Source organism: Zerene cesonia, chromosome 14, assembly GCF_012273895.1.
Source record: "Zerene cesonia ecotype Mississippi chromosome 14, Zerene_cesonia_1.1, whole genome shotgun sequence".
In the NCBI taxonomy this organism is placed as follows: Eukaryota; Metazoa; Arthropoda; class Insecta; order Lepidoptera; family Pieridae; genus Zerene; species Zerene cesonia.
In genome coordinates, this window is record NC_052115.1 from 8,125,311 (window position 1) to 8,144,557 (window position 19,247).

The 19,247-nt window shown below is 33.3% G+C and overlaps 4 protein-coding genes across 5 annotated transcripts in view; 2 read left to right on the top strand and 2 right to left on the bottom strand.

The window, feature by feature from the left end:
* Positions 1-512, bottom strand: part of LOC119831596 (3-ketoacyl-CoA thiolase, mitochondrial-like) — a 5,701-nt gene extending 5,189 nt beyond the window's left edge. Inside the window, exon 1 of the mRNA XM_038355017.1 lies at positions 364-512. Within this exon, the coding sequence (XP_038210945.1) occupies positions 364-385 (22 nt within the window). The 5' untranslated portion in view covers positions 386-512. The remainder of the gene's footprint in view (positions 1-363) is intronic.
* Positions 513-1,413: 901 nt separating this feature from the next.
* LOC119831597 (3-ketoacyl-CoA thiolase, mitochondrial-like) lies at positions 1,414-8,477 on the bottom strand. 2 transcript variants are annotated; one of them, XM_038355019.1, is made up of 8 exons: positions 8,309-8,477; positions 7,551-7,717; positions 6,901-7,032; positions 6,012-6,276; positions 5,614-5,789; positions 4,887-5,081; positions 2,731-2,885; positions 1,919-2,000 (listed from the first exon to the last, which is right to left on the bottom strand). In XM_038355019.1, the coding sequence occupies exons 1-8, from the start codon at positions 8,325-8,327 to the stop codon at positions 1,919-1,921; spliced, it is 1,191 nt and encodes a 396-aa protein (XP_038210947.1). In that variant the 5' UTR covers positions 8,328-8,477. The 2 variants fall into 2 exon arrangements, with proteins under 2 accessions (XP_038210946.1, XP_038210947.1); XM_038355018.1 differs by lacking the exon at positions 8,309-8,477 and having other exon boundaries at positions 1,414-2,000; positions 7,551-7,742.
* A 915-nt stretch (positions 8,478-9,392) lies between these two features.
* Positions 9,393-15,683, top strand: LOC119831864 (protein KRI1 homolog). Its single transcript, XM_038355418.1, has 11 exons — positions 9,393-9,615; positions 9,698-9,898; positions 10,187-10,317; positions 10,842-10,990; positions 11,524-11,668; positions 12,311-12,520; positions 12,993-13,128; positions 13,688-13,767; positions 13,962-14,243; positions 14,430-14,599; positions 14,787-15,683. Exons 1-11 carry the CDS (start codon positions 9,498-9,500, stop codon positions 15,634-15,636), a joined length of 2,472 nt encoding a protein of 823 aa, XP_038211346.1. The 5' UTR covers positions 9,393-9,497; the 3' UTR covers positions 15,637-15,683.
* Positions 15,684-16,855: 1,172 nt separating this feature from the next.
* Positions 16,856-19,024, top strand: LOC119831694 (40S ribosomal protein S9). The gene is made up of 4 exons (XM_038355151.1): positions 16,856-16,968; positions 17,353-17,584; positions 17,899-18,085; positions 18,824-19,024. The coding sequence occupies exons 2-4, from the start codon at positions 17,362-17,364 to the stop codon at positions 18,996-18,998; spliced, it is 585 nt and encodes a 194-aa protein (XP_038211079.1). The 5' UTR covers positions 16,856-16,968; positions 17,353-17,361; the 3' UTR covers positions 18,999-19,024.
* The last annotated feature ends 223 nt before the right edge of the window (positions 19,025-19,247 follow it).

The window sequence follows — 19,247 nt, forward strand, 5'->3', positions numbered from 1 at the left end:
TTTACATAAAGTGACATAACCTACAGGTTACCTCATTATAAAGTAGTATGAGTATACGAAAAAACCATTAATTACGTTTATTTTCAGTACAACGGGAATACAAATTCTGTAGGTTCAACTTTTAAAATTTGTATGCATCTTAGACACAATCGAAAACACGTCCAATTTCCATATTCTGTAGTACTTTTAGATTTCGCCAAACAGTAGTATAACAACGGGTATCGCTTTCAAGATATAAAAAACAATAACTAAATTATCAACGCATAATGCTCCTTAAATATTTATTAATGAACACTTCTTAACACAACAAAAAAAAACAAAATTGTCTTTGATGGTTTCATAACCATAATAAAGTTCATTCACCTTTATTAATTGCAACCGCCATTTGAGTAAACTTGTGTTGATATCACACACGTTCGACGCAATTCAAACGCGATAGCAGACTAAATAAACACGAAAATCCTTGGATTTACGATCGCAACGATTAGCAATTATTATTACTTAATTTATTTTCACAAATTAAATCGTAAGTGTAGATTGTTTTGTGCATAGTATAAGTACCATTTATTTTAACGTTACCGTTGTAAGAATGGTAACACTTTTGACTATTGGGAAATAAATTATCAAAATCAGGCATTGTATAAATTCTATTCTATATCCCAGCCTGTTAATAAATAACATAAACACAAAAGTTTGTTGGTCTCTCACGCGAAAACCACTGAACGGGTGCATCGGATGTCAAGTTTTAACCAAGTATTGAAAAATGAAACAGTAAAATTAATCGGAACAAATGAGAAAAATTTTATATCAATGAAAGAAGTATAAAGAATATACCAGGATGAGGAACAGTGAAATAAAAGCAATAAATATGATAAAAAATATTTTATTCTCAAAAAATATAGATGTTTTACAAAAAGTTTTTACAAATATTCTTACGGTCTCTTATTGAATACTTTTTATGCATTTAATTAACGATTCCTAGTAATAGGTATTTTGTGTTATTATATTATATTTAGGTTATTTTGATTTAAAACATATGTAAAAAATGACTTCTTAATTTTTTATTTACTATTACTGTGTTTTATTTTCTACCACATAATGATTGAAATTACTTCTTATTTAAGCTCACATAGAAATTCTTAGAATAATTATACTTATTCAATAATGTAAAGTTTACTCTTACACACATTACTACTAAAAGTGATCATTTCTTTTTTCCTGCTATTAATAAACGCGAAAGTTCATAAGAATATGAATGTATGTTTGTTGCTCTATCATGCAAAAACACTAAACGGGATTTGATACTTGGGAGTGCTATCGCTTATATATAAAAATACTTGGTTTCACTTGCGGATTTGTTTGCATAGCTATCATATATACATTTATAAGTAGCTTCTACATCTGTAAGTGATATTTTTTACATTTATATCCACTAGAGATCAAACTATAGACTGCTCAAATGTTTGTCTACACTATTATATATAATATTGTAAAGAGGAAGAGTTTGTGTTTTTGTTTGTTTGTAATGGATAAACTCAAAAACTACTGGACCGATTTTAAAAATTCATTCACCATTAGAAAGCTGCAACTTCGCTGAGTGACAATGGCTATATATGTACCACGGGCGAAGCCGGGGCGAACTGCAAGTGTATAAATAAACCCAACATTTTTGGTATAAAATATAGATAAATAATCGATTAACAACTCTTTCTTAAATAAGCTTCCATTACTTGTATTAACAAACTTACTGTACAACAACAATCTAATAATTTCATGTACATTTATTCATTATTGCATTATATATATTTGATTTTTGAGCTATCTTACATAAGTATAGCAGAGTATAAAAAGATTTCAGTTCTCGATCTGCATATAAGGTATTACAAAATATATATATTTTTTATATATTTATATATATTTAAACAGTTTCAATAAGGAGGGCGATGCCTTGTCCTCCACCGATGCAAGCTGAACCGATACCTCGCTTGAGACCGCGACGTCTGAAAATAAAAACAATTGGATAGTTAATAACAATAATTAAATTGATTATTTTTGACAAAAACTAAACCGGATTCGACATTAAATGGGACTACAATCCTCATGGTACCATTTTTTATATAAAAAAGAGCCGTTTCACTCAGTCAATAGTCCTAGGATAACAAACAAAAAAATGCAGACTGATTTGGAATCATCTTCTTTTTTTGACTCGGGTGAAAGAAACTGGATTACAGGTTAGGTTTCTGCTGAAACGCAAAATGGTCGCCCAACGCCTACTTATGTAACCAATTTGAAAAAAAAAAAGGATAATCTTCTTCTTATATATATAAAATTCTCGTGTCACAGTTTTCGTTGCCATACTCCTCCGAAACGACTTGATGAGATTTTTAGTGCATATCGGGTATCTATGAGAATCGGCCAACATCTATTTTTCATACACCTAAATGATAAGAGTAAGGCAGAACAGCGTTTGCCGGGTGCAGCTAGTTCTTTTATATATTTTGATGTTATCGCTTCAATTCATTCACTCATACCCACCGGAGTCAATGCACTATTTTTGTCCCTTTATTTATTATTTAAAAAAGACTACAAAAACTACAAAAAAAAAAAACAAAAAAAAAATAGCATTTTTTTTCTTTTAAAGCATTACAATAAAAATACGCTTATAAGCATCTGAATATAAAAAAAATCGATCACGACACATGAAAAATAAAAAAATTTTCCTTCTCTCACCTGAGCTCATGCACCAGATGCGCCGTGATCCTGGAGCCCGAGGCCCCGAGCGGGTGCCCGAGCGCCGTGGCGCCGCCGTTCACGTTCAGCTTCTCCGCGTCCAGCTTCAGCGCCTTTGCGCATGACAGCGTTTGGGCCACGAACGCCTCGTTTATCTGTTGGAAATTGTAGTTAATGGTAGTTAATGGTAGTAAATGGTAGTTTATAGTAGTTGAAAGTAGTAAATAGTAGTTGATAGTTAATAGGTGCAAAAATTCAAATTCAAAATTGTTTATTTGGAACGAACAAAACAACATTGTGATGACATAATATTTTTCTCGTGTTTGATTTTACGCGAGTAAAATGTATTTATTAAGACTTTAAGAAATTTTGGATAAATTTCGTTTAAAATCCATTAAATCTTTAATTTCTAAATGAACGATGACACCCAAAAAAGCTTAAATAAGCTGTGGCCAGGTGAGAACATCCGCCTCCATACAGGAAATAAGTCCCACATACGAGAACACACAGAAAATGAATATAATTTAAATATATATCTATATAAATACTATGAGCAAGCTAACTTATGTAATAACAAGAAATTAAACTCTATTACAATCATGACTCGAGTAAAGACTACGAATGATTAAATACATAAAAATAATAATATATATGTTGTGTGTTCTGTTAAAATGTGTTAAAATCCGTTAAAAATTCTCTGCTATCTAAACCAGCTGAAACCTGCAAATTCACTTGCGTGATACCCGGTTAAAAGTTGCTTATGTGCTAATCCAGACTATAATCTATCTCTGTACCAATTTTCATACAGATCCCAGAGGTTTTAGCTTGACAATATAACAAACATCCATCCATCCATACTTGCTACTGCGCTTCCAGTAGGATGAATAATAATGAATAATACACGCTTAAAAGAAAATTTTTTAGAAATTAAAGACTTTTAAAACGGGGTTTTTGACAACGCTCGCTGTAAAGTGTTCGAAACGTCGGGTTAATAATATAATGAATAAATTGCGCTTAAAATCCGTTAAAAAGTCTTTAATTTCTAAATGTATATTACTCGCTTAAAATCCAACAGTAGAAAATTATTGTTTTTATGACGCGAGAAAATTGATTTAACCAAATACTGGATACCGTAATATTTTCATAAGTCACATGTTATGTAACACCTAGGTGTAATACTGCCAAATCTCAGATAAGATTTGAAATAATGCTACGCAATTATTATATGAATTTTGGAATGATAAGATATCAGTGTATTTTATATTTATATAATATCTATTTCTGCTATCTCATGTGAATTCATCATTAATTTTTCTATCAAAAGCAAGTTGTACGAAATTGGTTTTTGCTGTCGTAATATAAAAATGGCGGCAAATTTGATTATTCATTTATCATTAACAACACGCAATACGACCGTTATATGAATGCACTAGCTTCCCGCCGGCGGGTTCGTCCACGTAAAAAGGGAAAGATAAACGGACAGACCGAGGTTTTCTTCCCATAAATCTCCCATTGCCGTATGATTTCCGGTATAAAAATCTCTGCACCAAAGTTCTTCTAAAAGGGTTAAGTAGTTTAGAAGGGAAGAAGAGACAAATAGACGGATAGAAATAATTACTTTCGCGTTTACTCTTTATGTCTGTCAGTCCTTCTGTGACATCGTAGCTCCCAAACGGATGGACCTACTTCGATGCAATTTTTTTATTTGATAGACCTTATAAGCTTGACTGTATTGTCGAATCTAGTCAAGTTTAAAATAACTATTAAAATAATTTACGATAATAACTATTCAAACGTGATGTCATCAATGAATCTTATGAACTTTTTATCTTTATCTCAAACTAGTGGTCCGCCCCGGCTTCGCCCGTGGCGCCTATTATAGCCTTAGCGGGATTCTCTCTCAAATTTATGATCCCTTTCAGTTAGTATATTGGTTATAACCTCTTTCAATTGTTGTCGCAGTTATGACCCCTTTAAATGATTATAACTCCTTTTGAATTTGTGTTATAGTTACACATCGACCTACATATGGAAAGTGGTTATCCCATACAATTTGTATATACTTATTAACTCTTCTTATTTTGTGTGATGGTTGTGACCCCTTTAATCATGTGTGATGGTTATGACCAATTATAAACCTAAATTAAAAACCTCACCTCAATAAGGTCAATATCGTTGAGGGTCAAATTGGTGGCCTTCAGCAGGTTCTCAATAGCGGGGACCGGCCCAATGCCCATGATGCTGGGGTCGACCCCCACGTACGACCAGCCCACGAGCCTGGCGAGGGGTTTCAACCCCTTGGCTGCTGATTCGCTGGCCAGCACTAGTGCTCCAGCCCCGTCGCTTATACCCTGTTATCAAAATAATTATTTTAATTCGTGTTTTTGTTGTAACAGATGAAAAAAATATTATTAGTCCTATAAGTGGATCTACGATCGAAGCAAGAATAAAGTATAAAAGTCTAATCAATATTGTAACACAAGTATGCTTTTATTTAAAAACATATGAATATACATTATCAGGTTTTTTTTTAATAAATTATGAAGCATTTGAAATACCAAGAAGATATCTCAATTCCGACACACTGCACTGTCATTAAAATGTTAATTTTTTAGATCAATATTTTTCACACCCAATCTTGCCACTCAAGTAAAACACACACACGATATGGAGTAAAGAAGGAAGAGGGTTTTTACCCAGTATGGACCACGGAGTCGAGACTGACGTATAGGTCGTAGATCCAAACCTGTAGATACTTAACAGTATTTTTCCCCTCTATACACGCACGCACGCACGCACGTACGCACGCACGCACGCTCGCACGCACGCATGCACGCACGCACGCACCCTCCACCTCAGTAAAATGGTAAAAAATCCACTCACAGACGCCGACCCCGCGGTGACCAGCCCCTCCTTCTTGAACACCGGCGGCAGCTTCTTGAGGCTCTCGATGGTGGTCTGCGGGCGCGGGTGCTCGTCCACCTCCACCTTCACCTCCTTCTTCTTGATCGTGAGCGTCACGGGTTCGATTTCTGACTTGAACACGCCGGCGTCGTTCGCTGGTGGTCATTTGTTGTTGTGATCAGAATTGGTAAATTTTTTAAAGAGGTTTTTGGTCATAATGCAGCAGTTGCGAGAATCGCGCAGGGAGATCTAACTAGTTTCACCGACTTCAAAAAGCAGGAGTATTTAATAGGTTTGGATTCATTAGTAGCTGTGACTCTGTAACTCGGTTCACACTCATAACATTACCAACAACCCCTATTTTAAACCCCACTCACCTGTCTTCCACCGTTGCTGTGACTTTAAGGCAAAGTTATCCACCTCATCTCTCGTAATACCAAATTGGGCTCCCAATTTCTCAGCAGTCATGCCCATGGGCAGACCACAATAGGAGTCTGTCAGACCTGACCAGAGACTGTCTTCGAACGCGTGGCTCGAACCCAGAACTGTGCCGAACCTGACCCCTCGGACTGTGAAGGGGGCTTGGGACATATTTTCGACCCCTCCAGCCAGCGATATGTTGGCGGCGCCGGTTAGGATGTCCTGGGGGTAAGAGAAACATTGATTTTCTTATTCTATATAAATAAACATGATTCACCGATATATAACTCAGGAGCAACTCATCTAATTCATTTAATTTTTATTATAAATATATATCATTTAAGTTTTTGTTAGAAAGGTTCTTATGGAGAGGAAAAATGTAAATTGTCACAGAAATTTAATAAATAATTAACAGGCATTATATCTGGTGCAGTACACCAAGTCATTTAGACAGGATAGCAATGAAATACACTAAAATAAAACTATATTTCCATATTGACAGAAAACATAATTTACAAAGAAATTTATCAAGGTAAGTAGAAAGGCCCTTTTATTAATTAAAGCTAAATCGCAAAAAATGTTAAATAATAAAAAATAAAGGCTACATTCAATTTCTGATTAAAATACATAATTTTTCTCATTATTTTATTTAAATGAGGGACATTTGCAAAATAAATTTAAATCTTGCATATTATATTAAATTTCTTTGAATAAAATCATTTTTAATCTGAGAACTTAAAACTGTATATTTTTTAGTTGTGAGGTAAGCATGTGTCTTTAAGATGTTCCAAGCTCGTACATTTAACACAACACAATATTCACTTACAAATATATAAAAGCCCTCACCTGAGCGCTATTAACGACGGACTGGAAGCCAGACCCACAGAGCCTGTTGATGCCCAGTGCTGGCCGGTCCTGCGGGATTCCTGCCTTGAGTGCCGCATGTCGTGGTGTGTAGATGCCGTCAGTTTGTGTTGCCTGTTTACAATTTAATATATGAAAAAGTTGTTGTATCATTAAACTTTGGCAGAGGATATTTCTCTATCTGTTAATAAAGTATGTGAATTCAATTGGCAACCAACAGTTTCATGTCACTTAATAGAGCAAATGGACACTTTAATTCTGAAAAAATAGAGTTTAGATCAATAAAAAATGTGACCTGTGGATCTGATATGTGACTATCCCACAATAGTTAAGCAGATACGGAATAAATAAAATAAATTAAATTGAAAGTAACTATGAGAACAAAATCATGATCATCAATCTCTTATATATAAAATCAATTGCTGTTAGTTAGTCTTGCTAAAACTCGAGATTGGCTGGTCTGATTTTTATTATCATGGTTTGGGTGCATTAGTTATACATCATTTATAAAGGTTTAAAAGGTAAAAAAAATATGGATAAATATTTCAAAAAAAGGTTTATGGCGTTGTGAAGTTCGCCGGGTCAGCTAGTTATCAAATATGCATAAGAAAGTGATAAATAATCTAACTTACAGACATAACCTGCCCAACAACCACAGAATCAACCTGGGTAGGGGCAACACCAGCCTCCTTCAGCGCTGCAGTCATGGCAAGAGTCTGCAACTCTGTAGCTGATGTGTTCCGGAACACTCCACCAAATGTGCCGAATGGGGTACGCTTGGCGCCGACAATGAAGATTCCTGTAAATGATATATTTATCAGCATTTTAAACTAGACACTGTCTCTAGATCTATGTGATAGAGGATGTACAGAGTTATTGTAATTATTAGAATTTTTTATACTCTAAATATTTGAGTTTATTTTTGGGAAAAAATTAAATACGTAATGTATTTAATTTTTTTTTTCCATATTTATTTATATAATTTATTTGCAAAATAATATAAAAGCATGTAGAAAATCATTGTTGTAAAGAATTTTTTTTTATTTAAATATAAATATGATAGAAAAAACTAATATAACATTTTGAAGTAAACATAGATTCTTGTTTTGAAAAAATAACAAATAGATTATCCTATAGATATATCCTATAGTCAAATAATGTATTATTGAACTTTGCATTGTCATATGAACTTATCACATCATAGGATCAAAGGTTAATTGTTTTAATTGGATATATCCATATGAAAATCTCTTCATATTTCACGTTCTTTACCATTTTTATATTAAAAGAAAGTTATCTAGATTCTACTTTTGGAATTTGACCCCATGATATTATCACGGTAAGGGAAAGTTTGCAACAGTTATAGCTAAAAAAATAAATGCAGTATTACCTTTTACGGCTACAGACATCGCGTAGTATAATTTTTAACTTTGTAATAAACAAAACTTTCAAAAAGTTTTCTAAATTAATTCCAAAAAGTAGGTATAACAGCACCGGGCGGCAAGTAGTTCCGGAGCAGGTCAATCGCACCTACTGGCTACTTTGATAGATTACTATTTACTGGCTGTTATGACATTGACACATGACAGATAAGTGATTACACATTATAGTTTACACTAAAGGGTAATCAGTAGAGCTTTTCAATTTCATTCAAACTGATGCATCCCGTATCCATTATGTATTTTTAATATTGTAGTGTGGGATGTAGAAGGCGAATTTCGCAAATCAAGCAGTCAGTGCGTGCAATGCCCTTTTAATATCTAATACAAAATTCTAGCATTTAGCATAGCATTTTCAAATTATTGTTCATGCGATTTTGCACGACAATGTGAACAACTTCGCTGTTGCAATTAAGTAAGCGTTCACTTGTCTTCTAATCTGTATTAATTCTTAAATATACATTAGCTAGCACAGAAAAAAGTTCCCACAAGTAATCATAGAAGTTACTAATCAAGCAATAGATCAGCTTTATTGCTAAAAAATATAGACCACACAAAAGAAATTTACAAAAATTGCATTGGTTTGTTCACTATATAGTTAAAGCGTTTAAACACTTTATTGAATTTTAAATTTTAATATGAATTATCTATTATCACAGGTCACAAATAAATAAAAAACGGTGTCTGAAGATTTACAAATATGCAAAACTATCTGGAATCCACTCGTGGAAAATTCTCAATTTATTGGTTTGGTTCTAAATCATTAAATTCGTTCATGTGTCCATTGTCTGATTCAGTACCCAAGCTTAGAAAGATGTGTTCAAAAGCTCTAATTTCTAAATTTCCAAACTAAATTTAGTGGAGCGTAATAAGCGCTTTAGCGAGGCAATCTTTATAGCTTGCTTATATAAACTTCAAGGGTATAATTACCGAGAAATTAGTTCTAAGTCTGTGGTATAATTTAAACATTTATTTTACATAATGAACGCATTATTTAGTTGAACATATTTTGATGAACGCAATAGAATACTTTGTTTTGACTGGCGATTGTGACAACGTGATGACAACTTTTGGAATAATACCATGTGGGAAGTGGATAGTGTAACTTAGGAAATTAATTAGAAAATTTTCTTCCTAAAAATGACTAAAAAGAAATTATTTGATGAGGAATCTGAAGAAGAAGAAGTTAGTTTAAAAACAGAAAATGATTATGCTAAGAAATACGATCGTTGGCGCGAAAAGGAGGAGCTCCACAAACGTAAATACTATAAAAAATATATTTTTTTTAATGAGATGAATGTATACAATTACAATACATATAATTCCTTTACTATTTTCAGTGGAACAGAAGTATGGATCCAAATCCTTAGGTTCAGATGGTTCGGAATCGGATAGCGAAGATGAAAGTGACGAACCACCAGAAATAAATGAAGAAGTCGAGGTTCAATTCCTGAAAACCTTGTCTTTACTAAAAACAAAGGATCCTAGAATATACGACCCTAATTATAAGTTCTTTGATGAGAAAATAGAGAAGGAAAATGGTATGAAACCTTTATTGTACTAATGTTTTTCAGACTCCTTTTCTGTGAAAAAAAATTTTTGTTCAATTGACTATTAGGGGAAGTTATTATAGAGTATCCAAACTGTATATTAAATAAATGATATTTTACCTTTAACTTATGTTATCTTCAGTCAGACACTTAAAATCAGTCAATGTATTTTGAAATGTTCGTTAATTAAATTATGTTATTTTTGTGATAAATTCTAGCATGCAGACTAACATGTGAATTATTTTAATTTGTTATTTAATACTATTTGAATAATTTTAGAAAAGAAAGAGGAGGTGAAGAAGGTTACATTTGCTGACAGTGATGATGATGATGATGATGGACCTAACATATTCAGTATTGAAAAGAAAGCTGAAATTGATGAACCAGTAAAGAAAGATGCAAAAACTGAGGTAGCTTGCTGTTTTTATATATTATTTTATTTTATACTGAGCTATGAACAAACATTAGATAATTTAAAATAAGGTTAGATTAATTGAACAAAGATAATACGGAACAATTTTTTGTTTTGTATAAAATAGTTAAATCTACATTAAAAAGATAAAATTTTAGTATTCTTGTATGTTTGTAACATTTTCACACTACAACCGTTGGAGCAATTTCAAAAATTCTTCACTACACAACTTCGCTGAGTGATATCCTACTAATATTATAAATGCGGAAGTTTGTAAGGATGTGTGTGCGTTTGTTGCTCTTTCACGCAAAAACTACTGAACCGATTGCAATGCAAATTTGGTACGTAGACAGCTAGGCAACTGGAATAACATATAGACAACTTTTTGTCCCGATATTCCTACGGGATACGAACTTACGCGGGTTAAAACACGGGGCGCAGCTAGTATACCATATATGTACCATGGATGAAGCCAAAACTTCAGCTAGTCATTCATAACAATAATAAGAATGATATTTACAGGATGGGAAGTTAAAAGATTTCCTAACTGGTAAAGCCGAGCATATAGATGACGATGTAGAGAAAGACTTGGCACCGCTCAAGTCTTTGTGGTCTGACCCTAAGCTGAATGATGGAGAGGCATTTCTCAGGGACTATATATTGAATAAAAGGTGATTCTAGTTCTTTTAAACTATATTTTACTGGGAGTATCCTACTTCCTATTAATATTATAAATGCGAAAGTTTGTATGGATGTATGGATGTTTGTTACTCTTTCACGTAAAAACTACTGAACCAATTGCCATGAAATTTGGTACGTAGACAGCTGGATAACTAGAATAACATATAGGCAACTTTTTATTCAGATATTCCTACGGGATACGGACTTACATGGGTGAAACCGCGGTGCGCAGCTAGTTGTTTAATATAGTTTAATTGCAATACACATTATCAAATAAGAACATAAAACTGTATTCATAATGGTTAATTGGAAATTGTATACATTAATTTATATGAAATTTATACAGAATTACATGTCTTTTAATAAAATAACGCCAAACTCCTGCAAACTTTTCAACAATTTTTTCTTAGTGAATTTCTTTATATTCAGTAGATGGAGAATATGTTTGGATTGATTTAACTTCTAAATTATCTGTATAATCTATCCTTTAATTCTATATTTTTTTTATAATTTTTTTTTCTAGATACTTGGATGATGATGATGATGGCAAGGTAGAAGATAAAGTCAGAGATGATGAAGACTTAGAAGCTGATGAAAAGACAGTGGAGGAGCAGGGAAAATTTGAACGGGCATATAACTTCCGCTTCGAAGAGCCAGATGAGGAATATGTAAGTTATATTAATGTTTCATAAAACATGCAAGTATTACCTTAATAAAACAAAGAGAATTAGAGTATAATGAAGACTCATTTTCTCTTTACTTCTATAATAGTAATATTAATAAAATAAAGTTGAAACATTTGTTTTTTATTCGAAGTCACTAATCTCAGAAACTGTGGGATCATATATGTTTCGTATCAATAATGTTTCGTATTGGTTGTGATGGTTCTTAATCATCTCAATAGATGGCGTGGGGTGCCCCTTAGGCACATGAAACCGAAAGAGTAGAAGAAATTCGATTACTGTGGCAGGATCACGGGTGGCCGAGAGGCTAGGCGTTGCTACGGTTAGGCAAGAAACGCAGGTTCGAATCCTGCCTCGTGATCAAATTTTTTCTATTCTTTCAAAATTTCTCATTTATAAAGCATTCCAATGCTGTAAAACTAAAAATTAAACTATGGGATCAATTTAAAAGTTGTTTCACCATTGTATATGTACACACGAGAATATAGTGTAAATATTTATTGAAAACCACCAACAAATTTTAAGTTTCCTTCCATAATACTCTAATTTCCATAAAGAAGTGATAGGAAAGACCTCACTTCTTTTTAAAGAATTTGTTTGTGAAAATAGATCTGTAACAATTTCTAGCTGAAACGTTACCCGAGAACAATGAACTACATACGTCCCAAAGACGATCGGCGCTCACGGAAGCGGGCCGAAATCCGCGAGAGAAAGGAACAAGAAAAGAAGAAGAAAATGGAGGAGATCGCGCGGCTGAAGGCGCTCAAACTGAAGGAGATACAAGAGAAGATCGCTAAGATCAAGGAGGTTACGGGCAATGACGATCTTGCTTTTGAGGTGAGGAATCATTTGTTAATCTGATTTGATGCTTTAAAACTTATAACAATAACGTAGCAAAAAGACGGACTGGTTATACGTCGAATATATATTTATAAGCCGCGCTCTTTCACTCTCACAAATAAAATTGATTACATCTCGCTCTTTCGCCGCGAGTCGGACAATTACCTTAATGAGGAATCATATTGCGATTACAGCGTGCATAATGTAACTGTAAAAGCTTTTTCGCCTATAACTAGTTTTTTCTTATTTAATTTAAACTTGTTATGTACTGTTTTTGATAACTTGTGTTTACCATTATTTTTAAAATACCCACACATCATTAATATTATGTGAATAACAATAAATCTCATGTGATATTTTTTATATTTATTATTTACAATTTTGTGGAGTCAATCCACAATTTAATGTTTAATTAAATATCAATAATGTTTTCTAGCAAATAAGTTTGTTTGTCAAAATTTTTTCATAGGAACAAGATATAGAAGGTGATTTCGACCCAGAAGAGCATGACAAACGTATGAAGGAGTTGTTTGATGAACAGTTCTATGGGCAGGCTGATGATGAGAAACCTGTCTTTCCAGATCTCGATGAAGAGCTGGAAATTGGTAAATACTACTAATATTATAAACACAAAAGTTTATGGATGTTTGTATTAAACGTACTATTTCACGCGAAAGCAGCTTCTGTGTGAAATTTGGTACAGAGGCCAATTATGGTCCGGATTAGCACATAGGCTACATTTTACCCGGGTACCAGTAAAAAAAGTAAAGGAAGCTTTTATTGATTTAAAATTAAAGCTATAGAAACGAAAGTTATACATAATAATTTATTATTTTTTTCTTTTTTATATGTCATAGCGGGCAACTGAGCTGGTGGTTCGCCTGATGGTAAGCGATCACCAACGCCCATGAACATTCGCAATGGTAGTGATTCTGCGCATGCGCTGCCCGCTTTTAACGGGTAAGGGAAAAGGGCGTCCGGCTCCCTCACTCACCGTACGAAACAAAGTGGCATTCCACTATTTCACGCCGGTTTTCTGTGGGGGTGTGGTACTTCCCCGGTGCAAGCTGGTCCAATTCGTGCCGAAGCGTGCTCGACTCCCACAATAAAAATACCAAATCTCATGTACAGAGGTTCAAAAATTCTGAATATATTTTGTTGCAGAAAACTGGGAAAACTATGAGAATGAGAAGCAAAATGTTCCGAATGAGGATGGACCGCATTGTGAAGATGAAGATTTTAATGTAAGAGAGATTTATTAAATAATATTAAAGATTCTAGTTATTCTGTTATTTGGTGAAAACAAAAAACTAAGGAACTCCATTTAACAATATAACACATACAGTTATTTGAAATGAATAAATATTTAACAATTACAAGATATTGAAAAAAAATAAAAAACATTTCGTAATACCTTTCGTTATTTAAATTTTGACAGATGGACGCAGACTACGACCCCAAGAAGGCAAAAGAGAATCTTGTTGAAGAATTAAAAAGAAATGTGGGCAAGAAACGCAGAAACCGAAAGAGGAAGTCCAAGCTCGCCGAGATATTGGCCGAAGATAAGCCCAAGTTTGTGCCCGATGTTGAGAAAACATACAGTGAATTCATGGAGGAGTATTATAAAATGGATTGTGAGGATGTGATAGGAGGTGATTTGCCGACCAGGTTCAAGTACAGGGAGGTTGTGCCGAATGATTATGGACTTAGTATAGAGGAGGTAAGGCATATTTTTAATATAGAACTGTGTTAAAGGCACTGTAATTTAAATGAAGGAAATAATGTTGATTTAAAGTGCCTTTTTTCAAATGCTTTATGACCTAAGTTTGAAAGAGATATGGGAAAGATTTATTTAACATTTTCAATAGAGAAAATAGAATGTATCAATGATTTAAATGTATTTCAGATATTGCTAGCTGATGATAAGGAACTTACTCAGTGGGTGCCTTTGAAGAAAATAGTGAAATATCGTCCCGAAAATGTAGAAAAGAGCGAAGTGAATACATACAGACAGAAAGCAGCTGATGAGAGACTTAAACGAAAAGTACTGCCAAGCTTGTTCAAGGATTTACCTGAGTAAGTTACAATTGAAAGTAGAATTAATTCAGTATAAAGAGAAGAAGAATCTTTCAATCGTCAGAATTTCCGAATTTTCTAGATATAATCCAGTGGTAAACGGATTCTTATTGTAAAATTGAAAAGTAAACTTAATTTCTGCTATGTGTATGTATAATAAAGTATAATTGTTATTCGTTTTTTTAAGGGAGCCAGAAGTAGTTGTACCCATTGAAGAAACAATCAAGAAGAAGAAAAAGAAAAAGAAGAAAAACAAAGCTAAAAACGAGGATGTAGCTGAAGTGAGTAACAATGGTGAGGCTACAGAACAAAATGAAGTTATTGAAAGTAATGATATGGAAGTAACGAATGAAGTAAAGATAAAGAAGAATAAGAAAAAGAAACACAAATATGAGGATAGTCAAAACCCATCAGAAATGAATGCAGAAAATAATAGCAAGAATGTGGTTGATGATGACGTAAGTAATGTAAATGACAAAGACAATAATAGCGCAATAGATGTTAATGAAGGTAGAAAGAAAAAGAAACAGAAAACAACTGATGCAAGTAGCAGTGTACAAATAAACGGTGATAATGAAGTTGTTGAAGAAAATGAACAAATTAATAAAGATTCTAAAAAGAAAAAGAAAAATAAGCAAACTAACAAGGATTCAGATAATATTCAATCAAACAGTGAAATAACACAATCTAACACTGAAAAATCAATAAATAATATTATAGTCACTAATTTCGGCAAGAAAAAGAAGCGTAATTCATTCACAGTTGAGGATGTTCATTCTGAATTTAGTAAAGCAAGCACAAACGGTGTTTTCAATAAAACGCAAGGGCAAAAAAGAAAAGCTAATTTCAATGATGATCGAAATGCACCGAAAAAGAAGAAAAATAAAAAACAATATAATAATGAGATGAAAAAGACTTCGAATGATAAGTCTAGTGATAATAAAAATCCCTTATCAAAATTATCAGATGAGAGATTAAAAGCTTATGGCTTGAATCCTAAGAAGTACAGGAGTTTCTTGAAATACAAAAAGTTTTAAGTTCTCGTTTATGTAAATATATAAAATAAAATACAATTTGTAGAATATATTTAATAAAATTATATACATTTATATTTTTTTTGTTCTTACGCTTGAATTCCCTATATATAATCCTACTAATATTATAAATGCGAAAGTACACACACATCCTCACAGATGTGTGTGTATTTGTTGCATTTTCACGCAAATACTACTGAACCGATTGCAATGATATTTGGTACGTAGACAGCTGGACAACTGGAATAATATATAGGCAACTTTTTATCCCGATATTCCTACTGGATACGGACTTACGCGGGTGAATCCGCGGGGCTCAGCTAGTCTTATATATATAAAAGAAAGTGTTAGTTACACTATTAATAACTCAAGAACGGAATAACCGGTTTGCTTGAAAATTTGCGCAGAGGTAGCTTAGAATCAGGAGACGTACATAAGAATGTTTTTATCTCAGAAATTAGCTTTGGCTAGTTTCGCAAATATCATTCGAAATAATTTTTTGTTTAAAAAACGGGCAACTTAATTGAAATATAAATTGATTTGTTTTTATACATTTTCTATAGAACATTATTGTTTATGAAATCATTTTGAACATGCCATGCCAGACATTTATTTCTCTACGTGTGACATATATTTGGCTATCTAAATACTATTAGAATATTAATAAAATCATAACATAATTAAAAGCTTTAAAGCAACTGCTGAAAAAAGGGAAATCGTTGAAACAGTCCTCAGAACGTGTCTGGCAATGTTCAATAATATTTTAAATAATAAACATTACTCGATGGGGCATATTTTAATCCTTTTAGATCTAATATCGCGGTGTGGCGGCATTTGGTTCTAGGCACCTCGAGAAGTACTCGTTAGATATTAATCGAGTTTAGAATGAAACCACATGATACGTATTAGTTTTAAATTGTTTTTAATTAAAAGTACGAAACTTTTAGGGATAATTAATTTTAAACATAGAAAAGCCGACCAACTCAAACGAATTAGGATAGGTATTTAACGAAATAATATATATAAAGAGAAGTACTAGTAATACGAGGATACAAGTTTTCCTGATGAACATAAAACAGCCCCTAATTACAACTGACACACGCTGCTTACAATGGTACATAAAGAAATTGAAATGAAAAAAGGAATTTTTATAATAATTACCGATGATAAAATTATTTAAAAACATTAGGTAAGCAGGCAATATAAAGTGTAAAGTATTTTTATAGTCTCTGGTCTACATGTTTCTTGTACTTGACAGCTGTCGACGAGTTACTCGACGGTCAAAGTGACAGTTCTTCTCATAACCTCTTTTTCGGCGAGCCGTGTTGTGTGCAGGTGCGTTGTGATATAGTTATATGTAAATAATTTAAAAAGGTGTGAAATTTATATATATTCGGAAAAATAAAACTGCATTACTAATGATAAAAGTGTCGATCTCAATTTTGCCCATTTGGGATATGGTTACAGTTACGAATAAAACCGATGGAAATAGATTAATTTTACAACAGTTACTAAAACTGCGAAACGGAGTTTACGTTTGAAATTTGTGATAAGTCGTTTATTTCTATCAATTGTCGTAATATATAATTTTATTTAATTAATTTTGTCACCGAAATATTTCTGGAAATTTTGTGAAATTCCTTCTATCTCAATGACTCTTTCAAACTCACCGGCCTATTCAGTATAGTGTGGTATTATAATCGACTTTTATATCTATAGCTCGCCATCATGGTGAACAACCGTGTGCCGTCAGTCTTTTCCAAGACATACGTGACGCCCCGTCGTCCCTTCGAAAAGGCGCGTCTTGACCAGGAGTTGAAGATCATCGGTGAATATGGTCTGAGGAACAAGCGTGAGGTCTGGAGGGTTAAGTACACGCTGGCTAGGATCCGTAAGGCTGCCCGTGAGTTGCTCACCCTTGAAGAGAAGGATCCCAAGAGATTGTTCGAAGGTAAGTGTGTTTTGTACATTGGGATACTTTTGACTGGCTAAAATTAGGTTATGTTTATAAATACAATACAACGCGACGGTTTTACACGTGTTAGGACCATTTTACACTTAATTCATTAAAATTCAAATTAGTTTATATAAGTTCAACTTTACAAAGTCATGCATAAGATTAACTTATTTTTAAAATGATGAACAATTATGGCAACCTCTTGACATATAATAAATTGATGATTCTATAATACTGAACTACTAATTTTTATTCTATAATTTTGCTCAATACGTAAATCCTTTCTTACAAGCAAATTTTCCGTTCAGGTAATGCGCTGTTGCGTCGTCTGGTCAGAATCGGTGTGTTGGATGAGAAACAAATGAAACTCGATTACGTGTTGGGTCTCAAGATTGAGGACTTTTTGGAGCGCCGTCTGCAGACTCAGGTGTTCAAGGCTGGTCTCGCCAAGTCTATCCATCATGCTAGGATCCTCATCAGACAGAGACACATTCGGTGAGTTGTTTTCAGAGCGTTTGTGTTTTCTGTTTTATATATGTGCATTAAACACAAGATTATATTTAGTTGTATCAATTAATGTTAATTAATTGATTGATGAAATATCCCATGTTCTGAGATCAACATGAGATATTATATCAGGTAATGATACCATAGAAAATAGTATTCAAATATTATATGAATGGTTCAATATAACCTATGGTTTCATTGAAGGAAACATTTTATGCAATATGTGTGTGGTATTTGATAATGCAATCAAATGCAGGTGAGCGCAGCATTCCCGGGTGAGGCCGGTTTGAACTTGCATATTTTATCATAAAGACCACTTGATTCTCAACTTGAGATCAATGTCTTGAAATTTTTGCTCTGTTGAGCTTTATGAGGTAAGGATGTTTAATCCAATACATAGCCATTATTATTAATATATAAATAAATAGACATACATATGTACATACTTGTTGTACTATTTAAGAACATTAGATTTAACATTTATGTTGGTTGGTTAGTAGAAATAACTGTTAGTTGCTGGCAAGTTCTGTTTTTTAGTCCAACACGGCTAGCTCAATTATTTGTCAAGTTCTTCAACATAATAATAAAGAATATTATATCATATAGGATTTTGGTATCAATGATTGATCTATGTGATAAAGAATTATTGCATTTTAGAAAAAACAACTGTCTCCACCTGACTATGTATGACTATGACTGTACTAATGCAAAAACTCCACATTCCAGTGTCCGCAAGCAAGTGGTGAACATCCCATCATTCATTGTCCGTCTGGACTCTGGCAAACACATCGACTTCTCGCTGAAGTCACCATTCGGCGGCGGCAGGCCCGGCCGTGTCAAGAGGAAGAACCTCCGCAAGGGACAGGGCGGCGGCGCTACCAACGACGAAGAGGAAGATTAGACTAATAAACTGATGTTTATACATTATTTTGGGTTTTATTAGTGTTGTTTTTTTGATCTCCATATGACAACTAGCCTTACGAACATCTAGTATCGTCGTCGTCGTCTCAGTGCTGAAATTATAGAGATCCTTATTACGATGTAACTCAAAAAAAAAAAGCGTTAAAGATACATGTACAAGTAAAAGCATGATTTTTTTCCTGAGTAAATTAATAACTCTGTTTTTATTTAATTCGAATAATTGTCATCT